Source organism: Coregonus clupeaformis, unplaced genomic scaffold (genome assembly GCF_020615455.1).
Source record: "Coregonus clupeaformis isolate EN_2021a unplaced genomic scaffold, ASM2061545v1 scaf0016, whole genome shotgun sequence".
NCBI lineage: Eukaryota > Metazoa > Chordata > Actinopteri > Salmoniformes > Salmonidae > Coregonus > Coregonus clupeaformis.
Genome location: NW_025533471.1, coordinates 1,353,268 through 1,378,180, shown reverse-complemented (window position 1 = coordinate 1,378,180; position 24,913 = coordinate 1,353,268). Strand labels below are relative to the sequence as shown.

General features: G+C 47.6%; 1 protein-coding gene across 4 annotated transcripts in view; it reads left to right on the top strand.

Moving 5' to 3' along the window:
• LOC121573943 (roundabout homolog 2-like) overlaps positions 1 to 24,913 on the top strand; it is a 138,488-nt gene that overhangs the window by 91,059 nt on the left and 22,516 nt on the right. For 2 of the 4 annotated variants that reach the window (XM_045212472.1, XM_045212471.1), the window contains 11 exons: positions 4,154 to 4,235; positions 4,892 to 5,060; positions 13,997 to 14,163; positions 14,450 to 14,571; positions 14,795 to 15,011; positions 18,967 to 19,091; positions 19,510 to 19,687; positions 20,123 to 20,359; positions 20,827 to 20,866; positions 21,002 to 21,141; positions 21,731 to 22,018. In XM_045212472.1, coding sequence (XP_045068407.1) covers positions 4,154 to 4,235; positions 4,892 to 5,060; positions 13,997 to 14,163; positions 14,450 to 14,571; positions 14,795 to 15,011; positions 18,967 to 19,091; positions 19,510 to 19,687; positions 20,123 to 20,359; positions 20,827 to 20,866; positions 21,002 to 21,141; positions 21,731 to 22,018 — 1,765 coding nt within the window. Of the gene's footprint in view, positions 1 to 4,153; positions 4,236 to 4,891; positions 5,061 to 13,996; positions 14,164 to 14,449; positions 14,572 to 14,794; positions 15,012 to 18,921; positions 19,092 to 19,509; positions 19,688 to 20,122; positions 20,360 to 20,826; positions 20,867 to 21,001; positions 21,142 to 21,730; positions 22,019 to 24,913 lie in introns of all 4 variants that reach the window. The other 2 variants (XM_045212470.1, XM_045212469.1) reach the window with 1 other exon arrangement.

The following is a 24,913-nucleotide window of genomic DNA, read 5'->3' as shown; positions in this document are numbered from 1 at the left end:
ACTCACTGCCATTTAGATCAATAGAAAGGCATAGCCGTTTTCAGATGCCACGGCAAAGTAACCTGTCCTCTTGTTATATTGATATTTACTAAGTGAGCGGCATACAGGTCATACAAGCTGTCCACTCTGACACACATCTCGGCAATGTAATTCAATTGAATTGAGAGCAAGATATTAATATTGGAATATTTGACCGCAGGAGTGGCTTTTTTATGGTTTATGGGTGACACAGTGATTTAATAATTGGCTGTCGAGTTTCTGTGGCGCCAAAAATCTCAGCGGTGATGCATAATCGGCAAGGTAATGAGCGGGTGCCATCATTAGCAGTAGTTAGTGGTGGCGTACGCACGGCTAATGAAATCCATTCTACCCAGAGTCCTCTGGGGTTGCGGGCTGCACCTGCGGGTCACCGTAGTGTGTGGCGAGCTTCGGGCCGGCTGACGTGTTAATTAATAGATTGTCGAGCCCACAGTGATTAACGATTGCTGTGACTTTAATTAAATCATTGTTGGGGTATTGGGGGGGGGATTGATGGTAAGGAGAGAGAGAGGGAGGGAGAGAGATTAAGTTAAGAATCTCAATGAACCAACATAAACAATTTTCAGCTAAAACTTCAACCACATGCACTCAAAATATAGCAAACACTCTTTAGTACTTCCTCTGCCCACTGTATTTGTGAATTTCTCATATCTCGACTAGATGGACTGGACTGTATTTTGAATCTTGGACACTCTTCATCCTTGTTTTTATCGCTCTCTCCCACTTTTATCAGGTTGCTCCTCTTTTAATTAAGGCAGAGAGGGGCACAGAAAGAGGGGAGGGTGGGGTGGGGGCGAGAGGGCCGGGCACCCGGCAGATGGTCCGTTTGTTCCTCTCTGGGACTGAAGCAATGCCCATTACACCGGGACCAGAGCCAGAAACACACTACAACTACAGCACTGTGCCAAGCCTCCCTCTAACAGGACAGAGAGAGAAGGGAGACGGAGGGAGGGAGGCAGGGAGAAGGGGGGGGGGGAGAAAGAGAGAGAGAGAGAATATTGAGATGAAGAGAAATAAAACAAGTCAAGGAAGATGCTACAACACAGAGATAGTGCACTTGAGATTATATCAGTACAGCGAGGAAGGGGAGAAAATAAGGAACTCATTCCACAACCAGGAACGAGCTCAAACATTTGGCACACGGTTGACTCTCCCCACCTTAATCCTTCAACCATTTTTAACTATCTGTTTAGCGCAGCGCCTAAAGCTGCCAACCATGATTCACAGTCAGGTGCCCATCCGTTTACCCCTTCCCACTCCTCTCCTCCAATCACCAGTCACCACCCAGGAATTGCTGCCCCAGACATCCACGTCATTGGCTGCCTTGGCTGCCATACAGGTCCTTTCAAGGTCAGCTGGCCTATAGGAAGAGAGAAGGAAGAGTGATGTACTATTGGTCTTGGAGTCACCTCTCCTGTCCGTCTTGGGGCTTTTAGACAGGGAACTTAGACTTGAGGTATACCAATGCCACTGCAACTGGCCACACACACACACACACATACACGTGTGCACGTACGTACGTACGCACATACACACACACACACACAGGGGTAGAGAGAAGAAGTGGATGGCAACCAAGCACAAACAACAGTGCTATTATCTTGATTGTATTGTGTTGGCTCTCTGTGTGTTTTTGTAGTGTGCTTTGTATAATTCATTAGATTTGGTTTTGAATAAGATTGGTATTACATTAACCATGAGGGCTGAATGCCTAGTCGTTAGTTTGAAATCTGTGTGTGTGTGTGTGTGTGTGTGTGTGTGTGTGTGTCCCACTAACCTGCAGGCGGTTGGGCGTGAGCTGTCAACACCATTAGATCATTGTCTGCGAGTTAAAGTCCCTACAGGTGTAGGATCTTAATTTGACCAGTTTCTCACAGCAGGAAGATAATCCTGCAGCAACAGGAAATGTGAATTATTGATAGAAAAATGTTTACGGGCAAATCAAGTCTGAATTTAGAAGCATTTTAAACCTTGAATACATTACAAGTGTATTTCCTGCAACAACAGGGTGATCAAATTAAGATCCTACATTTGTACATCTTCCACTGTTGTAAGCAATTTCTAGCCCTTGTCTCGCTCTCAGCCTCCCAATGAAATTGTAATAGTCAATGTTCTCCCTGACCCACACTTATCGTCTTAAACACACACACACACACACACACACACACACACACGTGCACTACCTACACAGTCACACACAATTACAAGTTACTGTTGAGTGCTCAGTATAAAGCAAAGTTAGAGCCACAGAAATTTGCAGACCCGCTCTGGTTACTAAAGGTCTCTCCTTTATCCTCCTTTAAACTCCCACACTGGTACAAAAGGATCAGGGCCCATATCAAGTGTTTCAGATAGGAGTGCTGATCTATGATCAGTTTGACCTTTTAGATCATGACTACGATTACATGGACAGTGGGGACTCCTACCCTGAGCACTACTAGCCTGAGACACTGGCCCAGAAGTACTATCGTAACCCCCCCCATGCACAAGTACAGTGAAATGCCTTGCTTGCAAACTCAAAACCCAACAATGCAATAATCAATAACAATGTATTACTAGAAAAAAACACACAACAAATAATAATAAGAAATATGAAATACACAATAAAGTAAGTAAGTAAGCATACTATATACAGGAAATATTTAAAAAGTCAGATCCAATACCATATTTACATGTGCATGGACATTGGAGTGATGAAGGTAGATATGTATAGGGGTAAGAGGACTAGGCAACAGGATATATGATAAACAGAGTAGTGGTTGGAGTCTTTGACGATTTTTTGGCACCTTGTTTTCACACCGCCTGATATAGAGGTCCTGGATGGCAGGGAGCTTGGTCCTAGTGATGTACTGGGCTGTCCGCACAATCCTCTGCAGGGCCAATGCGATCGATGGCGGTGCTACTGCCATACCAAGCAGTGATACAGCGAGTCAATATGCTCTCAATGGTACAGCTGTAGACGTTGAAGGAGAGGTTGTTGCTCCGGCACCACACTGCCAGGTCACTGACCTCCTCCCTGTAGGCTGACTCATCGTTTCCAGTGTTCAGGCCTACCACCGTCGTGTCGTCAGCGAACTTGATAATGGTGTTGGAGTCGTCCGTGGCCACACAGTCGCGGGTGAACAAGGAGTACAGGAGGGGACTAAGCACACACCGTTGTGGGGCCCCTGTGTTAAGGGTCAGCGTGGCGGAGAGGATGTTGCCTACCCTCACCACCTGGGGTCGGCCCGTCAGGAAGTCAAGGATCCAGTTGCAGAGAGTGGTGTTCAGACCCAGAGTCCTAAGCTTGGTGAGGAGCTTGGAGAGGACAATGGTGTAAGCTGTAGTCAATGAACAGCATTCTCACATAGGTATTCCTCTTATCTAGGTGGGTGAGGGCAGTGTGGAGAGCAATTGCGATTGTGTCATCTATGGATCTGTTAGGGTATGCAAATTGAAGTGGGTCTAGGATGGCTGGGATGGAGGAGTTAATGTGTGGCATAACCAGCCTCTCAAAGCACTTCATGATTACAGAAGTGAGTGCTACAGGGCGGTAGTCATTGTGGCATGAAGCCTTAGAGTTCTTAGGAACAGGAATGATGTGGTCATCTTAAAACATTTGGGATTACAGACCGGGACAAGGAGAGGTTAAAAATTACTGTGAACATGCCTGCCAGCTGTTCTGTGCATGCTCTGAGAACATATACTCTAAAGCCATATATACACTGAGTATACAAAACATTAAGAACATCTGCTCTTTCCATGACATAGACTGACAAGGTGAATCTAGGTGAACGCTATGATCCCTTATTGATATCACTTGCTAAATCCACTTCAATCAGTATGGTATTTGGTGCCAGGCGCACCGGTTTGTGTCAAGAACGGCAACGCTGCTGGGTTTTTCACACTCAACAGTTTCTGTGTGTAACAAGAATGGTCCAACAACCAAAGGACATCCAGCCAACTTGACAGAACTGTGGGAAGCATTGGAGCCAACATGGCAGATGTTCTAGGCAGATGTTCATGTTGACTTAACTGGAAAGATTTGCTTTGGGACACCGAATGTGAAGAGGCAAAGGCATTGTGCTTTGGTGCATGTACACGATGTTAACTATGCCCTCTCTCTTGTTGCCAGGAAACCGACTCAGGGGCCTACACCTGCGTGGCTTCCAGCTCGAGCGGAGAGACGACGTGGAGCGGAGTACTCACAGTGAAAGGTAAATGTACATGCATGCACACACGCGTACACGCACGCACATGTTGAAAGGTAAATGTACTGTAGTAAAAATCTCCCTACAGACTATTAGATTGCCTCTCTGACATTACATGCCCATATAAGATCATTATCAGTGAATCAAGAAATAAGGCAGAGGTCTTGTGAAATTGTGGATGTAATCGCACCTAGGGGCATTGTTTGGCCCAAGGCGAAGCAGAGGGATGATGAGTTGGAAGAAGTAATGCCTTATTGCTGTTATGAAATGCTACTGTTTGATGAAGCTTGGTACGATGGTATTTAGTGCCTACAAATGCATCTTAAAACCAACCAAGCAGAAGCTCTGATAATTCACAACTAAACTCTTATTTTTAGTTGTGAATTGTCAAAGTCAATTACTGTGATCAGTGCTGGGATCGGTTCCATTTAATTCCTTATTGAAGACAAATGTCGCTTTTCAATTCGTGATTGACCGAATTGAAATTGAATTGATCGTATTACATTAATTATTTATTGTTTATTGGTAACTCACAAAAGGACTAGTGCTAGTCTTCTCCTATACATAGGAGATCCACTACCATCCAGCTACCCTTTCATCCTCTGTCTATGTCTCTTTTTAAATGCACTTTATATAAAGTTTGATTTGATTGTGATTTTCAGAGAGTGGAGGTTCATCTGTCCCCCAGGCATCAGAACCTTTCCAGCTGCCAGGACCGCCCCAGAAGCCTGTGGTTACCGACGTGACCCGCAACAGTGTCACCCTCACCTGGCAGCCCAACGCCCATGAGGGAGGCGCTGCCGTCACCTCCTACATCATTGAGGCCTTCAGGTGAGTGGAGTCGACAGTAGGAGTTAGACCTAGGCCACGTTCAGTGGGGCTCAACCTTGTGGTGCATTCGGTAGAACAGACAGAAAGACAGATATGTCAGCTCTATTCATGCTATATTTTTGGGGGGTTGAAGTTAACACGTAACATCTGAAGATACACTTGCACATACACACACTTGAACTCACACACACATGCTCACACAAGTGGATGCTGGTGACTTGAACAATTGAGAAGAATGGGAGACCCACGATATAGGCGCGGACCACACAGAGAAGACAAAGCGTGTTTCAAAAGTCATCAAAGACATTATTTTAACCTAAAAATATTATGGGGAATGGGAATGAGAGGTCTAGAGTTGGGAAGGGATCACAGCAGAGATTGAATGAGGGTATGAGGCATTACATTTACATTTACATTTTAGTCATTTAGCAGACGCTCTTATCCAGAGCGACTTACAGGAGCAATTAGGGTTAAGTGCCTTGCTCAAGGGCACATTTACGTCATTTAGCAGACGCTCTTATCCAGAGCGACTACAAATTGGTGCATTCACCCTATAGCCAGTGGGATAACCACTTTACAATTATACTTTTTTTTTTTTTGGGGGGGGTAGAAGGATTACTTTATCCTATCCCAGGTGTTCCTTAAAGAGGTGGGGTTTCAAATGTCTCCGGAAGGTGGTGAGTGACTCCGCTGTCCTGGCGTCGTGAGGGAGCTTGTTCCACCATTGGGGTGCCAGAGCAGCGAACAGCTTTGACTGGGCTGAGCGGGAACTATGCTTCCGCAGAGGAAGGGGAGCCAGCAGGCCAGAGGTGGATGAACGCAATGCCCTCGCCTGGGTGTAGGGACTGATCAGAGCCTGAAGGTACGGAGGTGCCGTTCCCCTCACTGCTCCATAGGCAAGCACCATGGTCTTGTAGCGGATGCGAGCTTCAACTGGAAGCCAGTGGAGTGTGCGGAGGAGGGGGGTGACGTGAGAGAACTTGGGAAGGTTGAACACCAGACGGGCTGCGGCATTCTGGATGAGTTGTAGGGGTTTAATGGCACAGGCAGGGAGCCCAGCCAACAGCGAGTTGCAGTAATCCAGACGGGAGATGACAAGTGCCTGGATTAGGACCTGTGCCGCTTCCTGTGTAAGGCAGGGTCGTACTCTCCGAATGTTGTAGAGCATGAACCTGCAGGATCGGGTCACCGCCTTGATGTTAGCGGAGAACGACAGGGTGTTGTCCAGGGTCACGCCAAGGCTCTTCGCACTCTGGGAGGAGGACACAACGGAATTGTCAACCGTGATGGCGAGATCATGGAACGGGCAGTCCTTCCCCGGGAGGAAGAGCAGCTCCGTCTTGCCAGGGTTCAGCTTGAGGTGGTGATCCGTCATCCATACTGATATGTCGGCCAGACATGCAGAGATGCGATTCGCCACCTGGTTATCAGAAGGGGGAAAGGAGAAGATTAGTTGTGTATCGTCAGCGTAGCAATGATAGGAGAGGCCATGTGAGGATATGACAGAGCCAAGTGACTTGGTGTATAGGGAGAAAAGGAGAGGGCCTAGAACTGAGCCCTGGGGGACACCAGTGGTGAGAGCACGTGGTGCGGAGACAGCTTCTCGCCACGCCACTTGGTAGGAGCGACCGGTCAGGTAGGACGCAATCCAGGAGTGAGCCGCGCCGGAGATGCCCAGCTCGGAGCGGGTGGAGAGGAGGATCTGATGGTTCACAGTATCAAAGGCAGCAGACAGGTCTAGAAGGACAAGAGCAGAGGAGAGAGAGTTAGCTTTAGCAGTGCGGAGAGCCTCCGTGACACAGAGAAGAGCAGTCTCAGTTGAATGACCAGTCCTGAAACCTGACTGGTTTGGATCAAGAAGGTCATTCTGAGAGAGATAGCAAGAGAGTTGGCTAAAGACGGCACGCTCAATAGTTTTGGAAAGAAAAGAAAGAAGGGATACTGGTCTGTAGTTGTTGACATCAGTGGGATCGAGTGTTGGTTTTTTGAGAAGGGGTGCAACTCTCGCTCTCTTGAAGACGGAAGGGACATGGCCAGCGGTCAAGGATGAGTTGATCAGCGAGGTGAGGTAGGGGAGAAGGTCACCGGAGATGGTCTGGAGAAGAGAGGAGGGGATGGGGTCAAGCGGGCAGGTTGTTGGGCGGCCTGCAGTCACTAGTCGCAAGATTTTATCTGGAGAGAGAGGGGAGAAAGAAGTCAAAGCATAGGGTAGGGCAGTGTGAGCAGGACCAGCAGTGTCATTAGACTTAACAAACGAGGATCGGATGTCGTCAACCTTCTTTTCAAAGTGGTTGACAAAGTCATCCACAGAGAGGGAGGAGGGGGGGGATTCAGCAGTGAGGAGAATGTGGCAAAGAGCTTCCCTAGGGTTAGAGGCAGATGCTTGGAATTTAGAGTGGTAGAAAGTGGCCTTAGCAGCAGAAACAGATGAAGAAAATGTAGAGAGGAGGGAGTGAAAAGATGCCAGGTCGGCAGGGAGTTTAGTTTTCTTCCATTTCCGCTCGGCTGCCCGGAGCTCTGTTCTGTGAGCTCGCAATGAGTCATCAAGCCACAGAGCTGGAGGGCATGAGTTGAGGTGTTCATAGGCTTCAGTGCAGGACAGGCTCATCATGGATGGATGGTGTTGGAGAAAAGCTCAACTCTTCCACTGAGGGCAGGACAGGATTTGACTGGGAAGACAAAAAACAATAACACAAAACAGTTCGATAAAAGAGCTAAGAATGAGTTAGTCCAAGCAAGGAGTAAAATCATATTGATGTGTAGTAATGTGATTGTGTTTGTGTGTGTGATTGACTCTACATACAGTAATGAGAGAAAATTGACAGGCCTACTCACAGTGCTTGGAGAGGAAACATGCAATGCACCAGTGGATGAGAGGGCACATGAGACATGGCTTCAGTTCATATCAGGAGAGAGTTGACACTGGTAGTGGAGTGGAGTGGAGTGATCATCCCCTCTTAATCAGGGAGCAGGAGAGGACTTATACAAATAGCAGATACATTCCATTACAGCAGCACCATCATAGGTTTGAGCAACAAGTTTCTCCATGAAGTTAAACTCAGACATCTCAGAATTCACAAAGTCAAACACAGAATGCGCATCTCGCCCACTTGACACATACAAGTAGCTCTGAATAAAGCCCTGATCATACACATACCTAACTGTCTGTGTTTACAAATAAATGTATGCACTCGCTCTGGATAAGAATGTCTGCTAAATGACTAAAATGTAAAATGTAAATGTTTCATCCATTTGCCATGCGAAGAAATGCGCTGTGTCAACCTCTCTTTTAATCTAATTTTTAATGGATGATGCGATGGAAGCTATCAAATCATTTGAATTGATTTTGACATCCCAGAGAAGGCAGTAGAAACTTCCATAAGCTCAGCAAGTAAAGCAAATTACCTCTGCAAGCTCGTTGTATTTGCCCTTGTTATTGGAACTTTGAATGGAATAATATCCTAAAAATGCTCAACTATTGACTATCTCAATCTCAATCTATCCAACAATGTCACCAACTCACCAAGCTTCAAAATCACACATGCGTAGTACTAGGTTCATTCTCTGAACATGTTCATACTGCAAAAGCTTTGATTGGTTGAAGTACGTCTTCCGGAAGTTGTCATAATTACCATGTAGGTCCTCCTAGGTTTTGTATTGAAGTCAACATAGCCAGAAAAGGACGGAAAATGGCTGTCCTCCAGCAACACAATGGTGCTACCCTAGAGGGTGCTGTTGAGACTACTGTAGACCTTCATTGCAAAACAGTGTGTTTTAATCAGGTATTTGGTGACGTGAATATATTTAGTATAGTTTTATCTTAAATTATGAAACATTTAAAACATTTTTTTTTTTCTGAAATTCACTGAGTAGGATGGTCCTCCCCTTCCTCCTCTGAGGAGCCTCCACTGGCACACCGTTTTCTACCCTCCAGCCCCCTGCCCTATCTCTCAAATCAAATCAAATCAAAGCAAATTGTATTGGTTACATACACAGATTTAGCAGATGTTATTGCGGGTGTAGCGAAATGCTTGTGTTCCTAGCTCCAACAGTGCAGTAGTATCTAACAATTCACAACAATACAAACAAATCTAAAAGTAAAATAAATATATAAATATTAGGACGAGCAATGTCGGAGTGGCATTGACTAAAATACAGTAGAATACAGTATATACATATGAAATTAGTAAAACAGTATGTAAACATTATTCAAGTGACTAGTGTTTCATTATTAAAGTGACCCGTGATTCCATGTCTATGTACATAGGGCAGCAGCCTCTAAGGTGCAGGGTTGAGTAACTGGGTGGTAGCCGGCTAGTGAAGGCTATTTAACAGTTTGATGGCCTTGAGTTAGAAGCTGTTTTTCAGTCTCTCTGTCCCCGCTTTGATGTACCTGTACTGACCTCGCCTTCTCGATGAAAGCGGGGTGAACGGTTGATGTCCTTGATAATCTTTTTGGCCTTCCTGTGACATCGAGTGCTGTAGGTGTCCTGGAGGGCAGGCAGTGTGCCACCGGTGATGCGTTGGGCAGCCTTTGGAGAGCCCTGCGGTTGCGGGTGGTGCAGTTGCCGTACCAGGCGATGATACTGCTCTCAATTGTGCATCTGTAAAAGTTTGTGAGGGTCTTAGGGGCGAAGCTGAATTTCTTCAGCCTCCTGAGGTTGAAGAGGCGCTATTGCGCCTTCTTCACCACACTGTCTGTGTGGGTGGACCATTTCTAGTCAGAGGTTGCTGTGGGCAGCCATCTCTCACCCTTTATTAGTGTCAGTACACACACACATACAGTTGAAGTCGGAAGTTTACATACACTTAGGTTGGAGTCATTAAAACTCATTTTTCAACCACTCCACAAATGTCTTGTTAACAAACTATAGTTTTGGCAAGTCGGTTAGGAAATCTACTTTGTGCATGACACAAGATTTTTTCCAACAATCGTTTGCAGACAGATTATTTTACTTATAATTCACTGTATCACAATTCCAGTGGGTCAGAAGTTTACATACACTAAGTTGACTGTGCCTTTAAACAGCTTTGAAAATTCCAGAAAATGATGTCATGGCTTTAGAAGCTTCTGATAGGCTAATTGACATCGTTTGAGTCAATTGGAGGTGTACCTGTGGATGTATTTCAAGGCCTACCTTCAAAGTCAGTGCCTCTTTGCTTGACATCATGGGAAAATCAAAAGAAATCAGCAAAGGCCTCGGAAAAAAAATATTTTAGACCTCCACAAGTCTGGTTCATCCTTGGGAGCAATTTCCAAACGCCTGAAGGTACCACGTTCATCTGTACAAACAATAGTACGCAAGTATGTGCAAGTGTGGTCCTCTGTAGCTCAATTGGTAGAGCATGGCGCTTGTAACGCCAGGGTAGTGGGTTCGATCCCCGGGACCACCCACACGTAAAAATGTATGCACACATGACTGTAAGTCGCTTTGGATAAAAGCGTCTGCTAAATGGCATATTATATTATTATTATAAGTATAAACACCATGGGACCACGCAGCCGTAATACCGCTCAGGATGGAGTCGCGTTCTGTCTCCTAGATATGAACGTACTTTGATGTGAAAAGTGCAAATCAATCCCAGAACAACAGCAAAGGACCTTGTGAAGATTCAGACGAGTCCTATATCGACATAACCTGAAAGGCCGCTCAGCAAGGAAGAAGCCACTGCTCCAAAACCGCCATAAAAAAGCCAGACTATGGTTTGCAACTGCACATGGGGACAAAAATCGTACTTTTTGGAGAAATGTCCTCTGGTCTGATGAAACAAAAATAGAACTGTTTGGCCATAATGACCATCGTTATGTTTGGAGGAAAAAGGGGGGACGCTTGCAATTCGAAGAACACCATCCCAACCGTGAAGCACAGGGGTGGCAGCATCATGCTGTGGGGGTGCTTTGCTGCAGGAGGGACTGGTACACTTCACAAAATAGATGGCATCATGAGGAAGGAAAATTATGTGGCTATATTGAAGCAACATCTCAAGACATCAGTCAGGAAGTTAAAGCTTGGTCGCAAATGGGTCTTCCAAATGGACAACGACCCCAAGCATACTTCCAAAGTTGTGGCAAAATGGCTTAAGGACAACAAAGTCAAGGTATTGGAGTGGCCATCACAAAGCCCTGACCTCAATCCTATAGAACATTTGTGGGCAGAACTGAAAAAAGTGTGTGCAACAAGGAGGCCTACAAACCTGACTCAGTTAAACAAGCTCTGTCAGGAGGAATGGGCCAAAATTCACCCAACTTATTGTGGGAAGGTTGTGGAAGGCTACCCAAAATGAAGGCTACCCAATTTAAAGGCAATGCTACCAAATACTAATTGAGTTTATGTAATCTTCTGATCCACTGGGAATGTGATGAAAGAAATAAAAGCTGAAATAAATCATTCTCTCTACTATTATTCTGACATTTCACATTCTTAAAATAAAGTGGTGGTCCTAACTGACCTAAGACAGGGAATTTTTACTAGGATTAAATGTCAGGAATTGTGAAAACTGAGTTTAAATGTATTTGGTTAAGGTGTATGTAAACTTCCGACTTCAACTGTACACACACTTACTCACACCCCTGCGGACACCCTGACCCTGACACCTTTGACATTGTAATCAACCCCAGCTAGTTTGGAGGCTGGCCCACGCTAACCCACTCCCCAAATCTCCCAGCTGCCCCCCACTTTGACTTGAACCCCCATCAAATGTCACACAAACACACACATACAGCTTGGTGCACCTCTGTGGAGCTAAAATGGTAATGTTATCAAATGTGGCCAGCACAGACAGATAGACAGAGTCCTTGGGCTGTTGTACGTTGAGCAGAGCCGGGCTAGCTCTATTTACTGAGAGAGAGGTTCCTATGGGCCTCACAGTAGGACGCAGAGGGATGGAGGGATGGAGAGACGAATATAGTGATGAGGAAGCAGGTCCAGACACAGATGGGCGGTGTGACGAGTAAACAACAAAGTCTCCTTTGGGTCTAACAGTGGGGTGATCGGACGCAGAAGAATGGATGGAGGAATGAAGGGATGAGAAAGCAGGTCCAGATGTGGACAGACTGTGTTACAAGGAAATGCCCCCCCTCCCCTTCCCTGTTCATTTAGATGGGGACTATCCCATCCTGACTCACTAGCCCCCTCATCCCTCTTCTCTCACCTTGCCCCCAGGGCAGTAGTTAGCACCGTGCCGAGGGGCCCAAATTGATTCTTTATAGAGTTGCTGTGGGGGCTGAATAGGTTAGTTTACAATAACATTTCCTTGCCTGAGGTGCTGGGGGTTATTTGGGGGTTGGAGGGTAGGTGTGGCCAGGGGGAGAGGAGAGGGGATGAGCGTGTGTATGTGTGTGTGCATGCGTGTGGGACAAGAGGGAGATAGAATCCTGACACATTGTTACTGTATAAAGATGGATAGATTTACCATTGTCCTCTCTCCATTCTCTAGGAGACGGAGGTGAGGAACACTCTAGTTTTTTCCCCCATTGGCATGTTTGTGGGGCGAGAGTGTATGTTTACATGTGCATTGTGTGTTTTCCTGTGTGTGTCCCAAGCTTCAGCCTCGCCTCTGACAAAGTGACCTTGGATTTATCACTATTGGCCGGTCCGCTGAAGGAATATTTATGGCTCACGCAGCTTTTATCGCTGTCACCTAATTGCACAGGTTGGCTATAAAGTCACTCGTCTGCTACGGCAGTTGCTGGTCCCGAGGGGAAAATAAAAAGGAAGGGTGTCATGTAACTATGCCAGTAAACAAGGTGTGACAGCAAATCTAAAGAAGACCAGGCAGGAGAGGTAAATGCAAACGGAACTGCCAAAGGCCAAAGAAACTCCCATTTTTTCCTTCTAACTTTATCAGATGCATTGTTCACTAGATTTATCACATTATTTATTAGAGAGCAAAACAAAAATATTTAAGATGACAAACAACAAAAAACAAACAACAAAACTTGTCATAAACACACAGCTGGCGTTATTGTTATTTACCAGATGCTCTGGCATGGTCTGATGATGCATCGTGGCTAAAAACCTGAGCGGGCTAAAAATAGCTCCGTCATCATTGCCTGGATATGACACTGGGCTCGGGAACGCAGTGCGTCAAATGAGCATGGGGGATAGCGAAGCATCGCTGAACACAGCACACAGCACTTAATGACTAAACAAACAGCTTCAGCCTGGGCTCTGCTATTCTAGTGGCTCCTATCTGATTCTCTATAAAAGACTGAGGAACAGTTTGTAGTTACTATTGAGTCAATGTTTAGTGGAAGGCTTTGTCAATAACCTGACAAAGGGGTATACCTAGTCAGTTGCACAACTGAATGCATTCAAGGCTGCCTAAAAGGCTCTGCATGGTCAATCTGTGTCTGAAGTGGCGTACAGCATTAGACATCAGGGCTTTCATATTTCTTGTGCTTAGCGGAGCAGAGCAGAGCTATTGTGAAGGAAATTGTCAAGTTTGTGTTTATACAGGACGTACCGCCCCCACCTATTGTCAGCTAATCATGTCAATGCATCTGCATGCCTCCGCAATTGTTTCACACCCTCCATACGAAGCCTCCGACCACATTTTCGGATCAAGCATAAATTGGCTTTCAATCGACATCTACATCACCGGCACCCAGGGAGCAGTTGTTGGGGGTTAACTGCCTTGCTCAAGGGCAGAACAGCAGAATTCGCTACCTTGCAGACTCAGAGATACCAACCAGCAACCTTTCGGTTACTGGCCCAACGCTCTTAACCGCTAAGCTACCTGCCACCGAGTTTGATTCTCTGTGAAATAATAGTGAAGCATAGTTTGTGGTCACTATTGAGTAATATAGGAACAGCTGTCAATATAGGCTACTCTGTAAAGTATAACATTAAACAATAGCCTTGCACAGTAACTTTACTAACGTAATTGGAAATGACAAATAACATGACATCATTGTCTGTGGTCTCTTACTCTAGCCAATCAGCGGGCAGTACGTGGCAAACGGTGGCTGACCTGGTCAAGTTGGAGAAACACACAGTCAGCGGTCTCTTCCCCAACACCATCTATCTGTTCATCGTCCGAGCGGTCAACGCTTATGGCCTGAGTGACCCCAGCCCCATCTCTGAGCCCGTCCGCACACAAGGTCAGTACCTAGGAGGGGATACAACATTTTTACTAAACATTTACTACGAGAGACAAAAAAATTAAAATACAGAGTGGTAGTTAGTGTAAAACAAGTGTGGGAAGTCAAAACGTAATTTTTCACTCATTTTGAGACCTTGCATCATGAAAGCATAAATGTCTGAAGGCTTTATGCTTTATATAAAACAATTTAGGGTATTTCAATCAAGTGTGAATGTGAGTTAAGAATCCACTATCATTTTACTGAGTATTTTGTGCCTTGATGTTTGTTCATGTTGTGTTTGCAGATGTGAGTCCTACCGGTCAGGGAGTGGACCACAGGCAGGTCCAGAAAGAGCTGGGAGAGGTGGCCGTTCAACTTCAGGAGCCTGTCACGCTCACTGCCTCCAGTGTTCAAGTATCATGGACAGTGAGTACCCTGACCTGAGTTTGCATCATCTTTCACAGGAGAAATGCTATCGGTTGGACACACTCTTTAAATGTTTTTTTTAATTAGATTTTTTACTGTATACCCATATTCAAGGGTAGTAGAACTGTATCTCTTTCTCTTTTTATTGCTCCCTTTTCTGTAATTTTCCCTCATTCTTTCTCTCTATTTCTCCATGTTCTCCCGTTTTTCCTCCCCTCCCCAGGTGGACCGTCAGTCCCAGTACATCCAGGGCTACCGGATTCTCTACCGGCCCAGCGGTGGCACCTGGCAGCTGCAGGATGTCAAGGCCCCGTCGGAGCGCCTGGCCGTGGTCGCTGACCTGCTCAAAGGCACTGAGTACGAGATCAAGATCCGGCCCTATTTCGACGAGTTCCAGGGCATGGACAGTCGGCTGCTGCTGGTCAGAACACCAGAGGAAGGTAAGACTGGCTAGAAGCTACTGACACTGACCACTTCTGATGAGACTGACACAAGCCTTGATGAGACAGAGGCTGTTGTAGCGGGTGACTTAACGGTGCACTGGGAAAAACAAAACACACGGGTGAATATCCCGGCGATAAAGTACAATATGCTCCACTGAATTATCGACACCTCCACATGGAAACAATAACACTCAAAGACATGGGGAGCAGAGGGAATACGTATACAGAGACTGATGAGGGGATATGAAGCAGGTGTGTGTGAAAACAAGACAAAACAAATGGAATGATGAAAAGAGGAGCGGCATTGGCTAGAAGGAGGCAGCTTCGGCGGAAGTCGTGACAGTACCCCCCCTCCCCTCCCCTCCCCTCCCCTTGACGTGCAGCGCCAGCATCGCGCCGACACCGGCCTCAGGGATGACCAGGAGGACGCGGAGCAGGGCGATCCGGATGGCGACGGTGGAAATCCCGCAACAGGGAGGGATCAAGGACATCCTTCACCGGGACCCAGCACCGCTCCTCCTGACCGTACCCCTCCCACTACACGAGTTCCTGAAGGACCCCCACCCGACGCCTCGAATCCAGGATGGAACGGAGGGGGCGGAGGGACCTCCCGCACCTCAGACTCCTGAGTGGACCAGCCACCATTGGCCTGAGGAGAGACATGTGAAACGAGGGGTTAATACGGTAATCAGGAGGGAGTATCAACCTATACGTAACCTTGTTTACTCTCCTCAGGACTTTGAACGGCCCCACAAACCACAGGCTCAGCTTCCGGCAGGGCAGGCGGAGGGGCAGGTTCCGGGTCGAGAGCCAGACCAGATCACCCGGTACAAAGACCGGGGCCTCACTGCGGTGGCGGTCAGCGTTGGCCTTATGGCGACGTACGGCACGCTGGAGGTGGAAGTGGGCAGCGTTCCATGTCTCCTCCACGCGCTAAAACCAGTCGTCCACCGCAGGAGCTTCGGTCTGGCTCTGATGCCACGGTGCCAGGACCGGCTGATACCCTAAAACTAATTGAAATGTTGACAGGTTAGTGGAGGAGGTGCGGAGAGAGTTCTGTGCATATTCGGCCCATGGCAAGAACACCGACCTCTCCCCCAGCCGGTCCTGGCAGTAGGACCGCAGGAACCTACCCACATCCTGATTCACCCGTTCCACCTGCCCATTAGATTCGGGGTGAAACCCAGAGGTCAGGCTGACCGAGACCCCTAGACATTCCATGAACGCCTTCCAGACCCTGGACATAAACTGGGGACCCCGGTCAGACACTATGTCCTCTGGCACCCCGTAGTGCTTGAAGACTTGAGTAAACAGGGCTTCCGCAGTTTGCAGGGCCGTGGGGAGTCCGGGCAGAGGAAGGAGGAGGTAGGCTTTAGAGAAGTGGTCCACAACGACCAGGATGGTGGTGTTACCCTGAGAGAGGGGAAGATCAGTTAGGAAATCAATGGATAAGTGGGACCATGGCCGTTGTGGAACTGGTAAGGGATGTAACTTACCCACTAAAGGTGCCTAGGTGCCTTACTCTGGGCGCACACCGAGCAGAAGGAGACATACACCCTCATGTCCTTAGCCAAGGTAGGCCAATAGAACTTCACGGTCCGGCAGCGCACTGTACGGACGATTCCTGGGTGACCAGAGGAGGGGGGCGTGTGTGCCCAATAGATAAGATGATCACGGACACCAGACGGCACGTACCGAAGTCCAGCGGGGCACTGAGGTGGAGATGGCTCTGTGCGTAACGCCCGCTCTATGTCCGCGTCCACTGCCCATAACACCGGCGCCACAATGCAGGAGGCCGGGAGTATGGTGGTGTTGTCAATGGGCCTCTCCTCTGTGTCATACAGCCGTGACAGTGTGTCTGCTTTCACGTTCTTCGTGCCTGGTATATAGGACAGCACGAAATCAAACCGGGGGAAGAACAAGGCCCACCTTGCCTGGCGAGGGCTCAGCCTCCTCGCTGCCTGGATGTACTCCAGGTTACGGTGGTCAGTCCAGACGAGGAAAGGGTGTTTCGCCCCCTCGAGCCAGTGCCTCCACGCTGTCAGGACTCTGACAACAGCCAACAGCTCCCGATCACCAACGTCATAGTTCTGCTCCGCCGGGCTGAGCTTCTTATAGAAGAAGGCACAGGAGCGGAGCTTGGGTGGGGTACCCGAGCGTTGGAATAGGACAGCGCCTACACCTACCTCGGACGCGTCCACCTCCACTACGAACAGTAATGATGGATCGGGATGGGCCAGTACCTGGGCTGAGGTGAACAGAGCCCTCAGTTTACTGAAAGCCCTGTCAGCCTCAGCAGACCAGCGGAGCCGGGACAGCCCACCCTTCAACAGAGAGGTGATGGGGGATGCGACCTTGCCAAAGCCCCAGATAAACCTCAGATAGTAATTGGAAAAGCCAATGAAGCGCTGCACCTCCTTTACCGTGGTTGCAGTCGGCCAATTACGCATGGCTGAAATGCGGTCTCCCTCCATCTCCACACCTGAGGTGGTGATGTGGTATCCGAGGAAGGAGACGGATTGTTGTAAGAACAGACATTTTTCAGCCTTGGCATACAGGTCATGCTCCAACAGTCGGCCAAGCACTCTGCGAACCAGGGACACATGCTCGGCGCGCGTAGCGGAATACACCAGGATGTCATTGATGTAGACTACCACACCGCGACCAAGCATGTTCCGAAACACCTCGTTCACAAAGGACTGGAAGACTGATGGAGCATTCATCAACCCGTACGGCATTGTGCAGTAGGATGCCCTCTCTTGCCACAAGAGTGACACTGGATCTCTCGTCCTCCGTTCTCCCGGAACACTGCACCACCCAGCTCCATCGGAACGTGATCCGGGTTGAAGGGGGGTGAAACTGGCAGGCCCCTTCCAGGATGTCCTCTCGAAGCCAGCAGGTTGTCCAACCGGATGGCCATGTCCACCAGTTGGTTGAAGGTCAACGTTGTATCCCGGCAGGCTAGCTCCCTTCGGACGTCCTCACGCAGGCTGCATCGGAAGTGGTCGATGAGGGCCCGCTCGTTCCACCCGGACCCAGCCGCTAGAGTTCTAAACTCCAGGGCAAAGTCTTGCACGGTCCTCGTCCCCTGCCTCAGATGGACCAGATCAAACTCTCCGTAGTTGTCCAAAGCGTCTCCTCTTTCACTCCAGACCGCGTTGGCCCACTCCAGGGCTTTTCCCAGTTGGCCCACTCCAGGGCTTTCCCCGAGAGACAGGAGACGAGGGCGGACACCTTCTCCCGATCCGATGGAGCAGGGCTGATGGTGTTGAAATAGAGGTCCAGCTGCAGGAGGAAACCCTGGCAGCGGGCCGCTGTCCCGTCGTATTCCCTCGGTCGAGACATGTGAATACCTCTGGGTGCTGGTGTGTGGGTGGCTGGATCTGGTCACTCAGCTGGTTCCGCAGGGTCGGGTCCTCTCCTCTCCAGGCGCTGGACGGCCTGGAGAACCCGATCCATCGCTTCGCCCAAGCTGGCTAATATGTTGGAATGCTCTGGGACCCGCTCAAAGACTCCAGGCATATTCCCCGCCTGACCGAACAAGGAGAGGAGCAGCTTCGGCGGAAGTCGTGACAGCTGTCCTAATATGGACAGCGTATACTTAAGATAGCCTATGTCCATAATGGAGGGAATAGTGGGTAAGACGTTTTTTTTTAAAGGTTTTGAAAGTGCGATTGATTGGTCAGTCACATCTTTGAGAAGTCAAAAGCAATTCAGTCTCAACTGGATTGCAATTCCCAACACGTGTGACCTTCACATCCTGTTATGAAGACGGTGCACTGTTTAGTCCAATAACCACTTCATGGCATTTGATGGCATTTCATGGAGTCTGCCATTTTCATCAAACTCTAATCATATTTTTGCTATCTTACCAAATGCCCCTATTTATTTTGTTCTATGTCAACAGGGAGTTGGGTTTTTTCACCACTTGATCTTCCTTCTTTCCCTGCAGTCCCGAGCGCCCCTCCCAAAGCAGTCACTGTGGTTACAGTGAAGCTGAGCAACAGCTCCAGCATTAGTGTCTCCTGGGAGCCTCCCCCCGCCGAGATGCAGAATGGAATCATCCAGGAGTACAAGGTAGGCTGACTGAACCAGAGAAGACGATATCATGATTGGATCAATCCAATGACAACCATCCGTACGGGTGGTATTTACTTAGAAATAACATGATAAAATAAAAAGCACATAATAAAAGTTACATCATTATAATGATTTCTTTGGGATTCATTAAAACAAGTAATTGGAAATAAGGAGTAGCTATGAATTGTTTTGAATTTTTCAAAGCCAGTACCAGAACGTACCCATAGTTACCAATTTTTTATTTATTTACTAAATAACTAAATACCATGTAAACACCAGCTCAAACAGGACTGTAAAATATATCGTGTCCATATTAGGACTGCCTCAAAGTCACAACAGGCAGTCCTAATATGGACACCATGAATTTGACCTCTTCTATCTCTTACACCAATCACCATCCTCCAACCAACAACAGGTGTGGTGTGTAGGCAACGACACCCAGACCCGCTACCACATCAACACCACCGTAGATGGCACCTTCCTCTCCACTGTGCTCAAGGGGCTGCTGCCAGGTATCTTGTACCAGGTGGAGGTGGCAGCAGTGACCAGCGCAGGAGTGGGCACCCACAGCCAGCCTGTGTCCATCCTCATTAGTGAGTCCCCGCAGAACCACAAGCTAGCAGAATTAGACATTTCAGTTCCGGGATATCAAGGAGATAGTATAAGATTTAGTGGAACCGTAATGAGGGAAGCAAAAATTACTGAAATTATTGTTAAGCGTTACAGTAGCATCATATTCATGTGTTAAGCATGCTTAGAGTCTGTGTACAACTTAGAATCAAATGTTGTATTGTTGCCATGAGGCCAACAAGCCTGATTCTAACTTTACACACAGTTCTGAGGTGTGGAAGATTAAATGTTTTGCCATTCATCATTTGGTTTATAACACATACAATTTTGGCATACACAGTACTCAAACCATGCAGTATTACGTGGAAAATGATGGTTATAATACAGTACTTACAGGGCAAATGTCTGAAAATCAAAATATCAATCAAACTTCTCACTTACTTGCCGCTCTCCCTCAGAGCTGCCAGCGGAGGCACCTTCAGTGCCCGGTACCAGTGAGGGCGAGGACGGTGATGAGGGCAGCCTGAGCCTGGCCGAGCAGATCACTGACGTGGTGAAGCAGCCGGCGTTCATCGCTGGGATCGGCGGGGCCTGCTGGGTCATCCTCATGAGTTTCAGCATGTGGATCTACTGCCGCCGCAAGAAGAGGAAGGAGCTGAATCACTATACCGCATCGTTCAACTACACACCTGCAGGTACTTTACACACTTTATTTGATGCACTCTTTATACAACACTTAATGTTACTTTACCACTTATCAAAGAAGCATGTTGTAATATAACCAACCTTACATTTTACATTTTAGTCATTTAGCAGACGCTCTTATCCAGAGCGACTTACAGTTAGTGAGTGCATACATTTATTTATTTTTCATACTGGTCCCCCGTGGGAATCGAACCCACAACCCTGGCGTTGCAAGCGCCATGCTCTACCAACTGAGCTACACGGGACTTACCATATCAAGTATTCTACTGCACTTTACAATAGGCTGCTATTTTAAACTTAAAATACTTCAGGATTTCAGTGAATTATTTTTATAACGTACAAGGGTGACAATATATTAGAGTGCAACTGTACCATATGACATTATGTCCACCACCCATGCCTTACTGTATTTTACCTTGCCATTCACACCTGAATGCACGTTTCCTTTCTTCTGCAGTTGGCTTTCCACATGGAGAGGCATCTGGACTCAATGGAAGGTAAGGATCCCTGTTTCTGTTATTTCAAGGAGACTTCCCCATTCTTATTACTAGTCTTCTTTTAGTAAAGTGATGAGAACAAAGCTGTGGATTGGCATCAGATATGATCATAGTGTGTGTTTTATTATGTTTTAGGCCTGGCATGCTGGGTGGCAACATGGGCAACTACCCGTGGCTGGCAGACTCCTGGCCCACCACCGACCTGGTCCACAGTGGCAAAGAGGCCGTCAACTGCTGCACCTCCAAACATGACACTGCAGAGAGATACTACAATGGTATGAGACACAGCATGATCCTGCTCACAGCGGTCAGTTTGTTTTGTGCACAACCAGGGATTATCTCTACAATGCCTTTTGTGTAGTCTCAGGGAGATTTTTTCAAATTGCATACTCATTGCATCCTCTCTTCTCTCTCCTTGCCTCCTTGTGAAAACCCATTGGAGGAGAAGGTCAGAGGGGAGGGACCTCTGGCTTTCTCATCCAATGGGTTTTGAGAAGAAGACAAGGAGAGAGAAGAGAGGATGCAAGGAGTATGCAATTGAGATCTTCCCTCAGTCTTTGAAGAAGTCTGAATGTATAGTTTCCATCATCTCATGTGACATCAACTTGTACGGCAGACATGGGGCTGAATTCAAGCACTTCTGGAAAACACAACAGGTTGAATTATTATTAAAACATTTTTATTTTGCTTTACCAAATAGTGCATCCTGTATATGTCATGGTAACTGTAGCTCACATATCAACTTTGACACTAACTCTGCAGTTAAATATCTATAAATCCTCTTATAACCATAAATCAAATGACAAAAGAAGATGACCTCTCACCTGAATCTGACCTCTCACCTCTGACCCCCCTCGGCACCAGAAGCGGGTATATCCATCTACCTGAACCAGACAGAGAAGTACAGCACGGGCGATTCCACCGAAGGCCCGATCTACAGCACCATTGACCCCACCGCCGAGGACCTACGCAGCTTTAACAGCCCCTACTCCTCCACCACGCCCTACGCCAGCACTCCAATCATGCCCTTCACCAACCAGGCGCTCCAGGGGTCTCACAGCCCCACAGAGCAAGATGGCGGCCACTGGATCACCCAGCCCGCCGGACCCTCCTCCCAGTACGCCCAGCCCGACCGCTGCAGGACGGACAGCGGTAAGACTGTGTTTAAGATTGTGTTTCCCATGGTATGGTTCAAGGTAGGGCACCAAGAACCCAAAGCAACATTCCCAAAAAAGTTTCACATAATAACTGGAGGCATTTTGACATTTTTGGAGCCATAGAACAGCATTATGGTACCTACTAGCTAGCAACAAGAGACATAGCGGGAGCTAACCTACTGTAAATTGGTGTAACTGATTCATCTGGAGGCGGAAAAAACGCACACCTGGTTAGGCGAGGTGCTGGCTAGCGGAGTAGAAGACTTGAAAAATAAAACGAGAGCCGCAAACTCTAGGAGCTCAGATACAATAATTTAATAACAAAGTTTCGACAGCCAAGCTGTCTTCATCAGGGTATAATGACAAACACTGCGGGTCACTAGTTTTATATAGAGTTTGAAAGGACACACACACAGGTGTCTGTAATCATGGCCGGCTGTGGCTTTATTTCATTGGTCGATTTACAAATTATGTACAATGGATATCAAAAACACAATAATCACAAGAATGGCTTCATATCAAACTTTACATTAAGACCAAGGGGAGCAAGGGTCTTTAAATGAAAGATCCAGGCGGCCTCTCATTTAACAATACATTTTCAAGGTCACCCCCTCTCCTAGGGAGGGTGACGTGTTCAATGTCGATATAGCGAAGGGACGAAATAGTGGTTAGCTTCCAAAAAGTGGGCCGCAACTGGGTACGTCAAGTTTTTGCACCTAATGGTGCTACGATGCGCAGAGATTCTTACTTTTAGTTCGCGCTTAGTTTTGCCCACAATTTTTTTACCACAAGGACAAGTTATAATAGAAATAACTGCCTTAGTGGAGCACGTGTTTTTGCTATCCATTGTATATAATGTTAGTAGGCCTATGTGTCACGGTCGTTGAGAGACGGGTCAGACCAAGGTGCAGCGTGAAAAGCATACATGTTTATTTAACTCAATAAACAAAACAAGAAACAACGTAACGTGAAGTCCTCAGGCTATACACATACAAGCCAAACACGGAACAAGATCCCACAACTAAGGTAGGCAAACAGGCTACTTAAGTATGATACCCAATCAGAGACAACGAGCGACAGCTGTCTCTGATTGGGAATCACACCTGGCCAAACATAGAAACACAACCTAGATCCTAAACATAGATATACATCACATAGATTTCCACACCCTGACTAAACAAACAAGAGTTCCATACGTCAGGGCGTGACACTATGTAACCAAATTGTATCTATGATCGTATGTTATCCATTCATGCTTTTTAAAATGTTCTATTTATATCTGTGAATCGACCATTGAAATAAAGCCACAGCCGGCCATGATTACATACACCTGTGTGTGTCCTTTCAAACTCTATATACATTTACATTTTAGTCATTTAGCAGACGCTCTTATCCAGAACGACTTACAGGAGCAATTAGGGTTAAGTGCCTTGCTCAAGGGCACATTTACGTCATTTAGCAGACGCTCTTATCCAGAGCGACTCACAAATTGGTGCATTCACCCTATAGCCAGTGGGATAACCACTTTACAAATTTTTTTTTGGGGGGGTAGAAGGATTACTTTATCCTATCCCAGGTATTCCTTAAAGAGGTGGGGTTTCAAATGTCTCCGGAAGGTGGTGAGTGACTCCGCTGTCCTGGCGTCGTGAGGGAGCTTGTTCCACCATTGGGGTGCCAGAGCAGCGAACAGTGTTGACTGGGCTGAGCGGGAACTATGCTTCCGCAGAGGAAGGGGAGCCAGCAGGCCAGAGGTGGATGAACGCAATGCCCTCGTTTGGGTGTAGGGACTGATCAGAGCCCGAAGGTACAGAGGTGCCGTTCCCCTCACTGCTCCATAGGCAAGCACCATGGTCTTGTAACGGATGCGAGCTTCAACTGGAAGCCAGTGGAGTGTGCGGAGGAGGGGGGTGACGTGAGAGAACTTGGGAAGGTTGAACACCAGACGGGCTGCGGCGTTCTGGATGAGTTGTAGGGGTTTAATGGCACAGGCAGGGAGGCCAGCCAACAGCGAGTTGCAGTAATCCAGACGGGAGATGACAAGTGCCTGGATTAGGACCTGTGCCGCTTCCTGTGTAAGGCAGGGTCGTACTCTCCGAATGTTGTAGAGCATGAACCTGCAGGAGCGGGTCACCGCCTTGATGTTAGCGGAGAACGACAGGGTGTTGTCCAGGGTCACGCCAAGGCTCTTCGCACTCTGGGAGGAGGACACAACGGAGTTGTCAACCGTGATGGCGAGATCATGGAACAGGCAGTCCTTCCCCGGGAGGAAGAGCAGCTCCGTCTTGCCAGGGTTCAGCTTGAGGTGGTGATCCGTCATCCATACTGATATGTCTGCCAGACATGCAGAGATGCGATTCGCCACCTGGTTATCAGAAGGGGGAAAGGAGAAGATTAGTTGTGTATCGTCAGCATAGCAATGATAGGAGAGGCCATGTGAGGATATGACAGAGCCAAGTGACTTGGTGTATAGGGAGAAAAGGAGAGGGCCTAGAACTGAGCCCTGGGGGACACCAGTGGTGAGAGCACGTGGTGCGGAGACAGCTTCTCGCCACGCCACTTGGTAGGAGCGACCGGTCAGGTAGGACGCAATCCAGGAGTGAGCCGCGCCGGAGATGCCCAGCTCGGAGAGGGTGGAGAGGAGGATCTGATGGTTCACAGTATCAAAGGCAGCAGACAGGTCTAGAAGGACAAGAGCAGAGGAGAGAGAGTTAGCTTTAGCAGTGCGGAGAGCCTCCGTGACACAGAGAAGAGCAGTCTCAGTTGAATGACCAGTCCTGAAACCTGACTGGTTTGGATCAAGAAGGTCATTCTGAGAGAGATAGCAAGAGAGTTGGCTAAAGACGGCACGCTCAATAGTTTTGGAAAGAAAAGAAAGAAGGGATACTGGTCT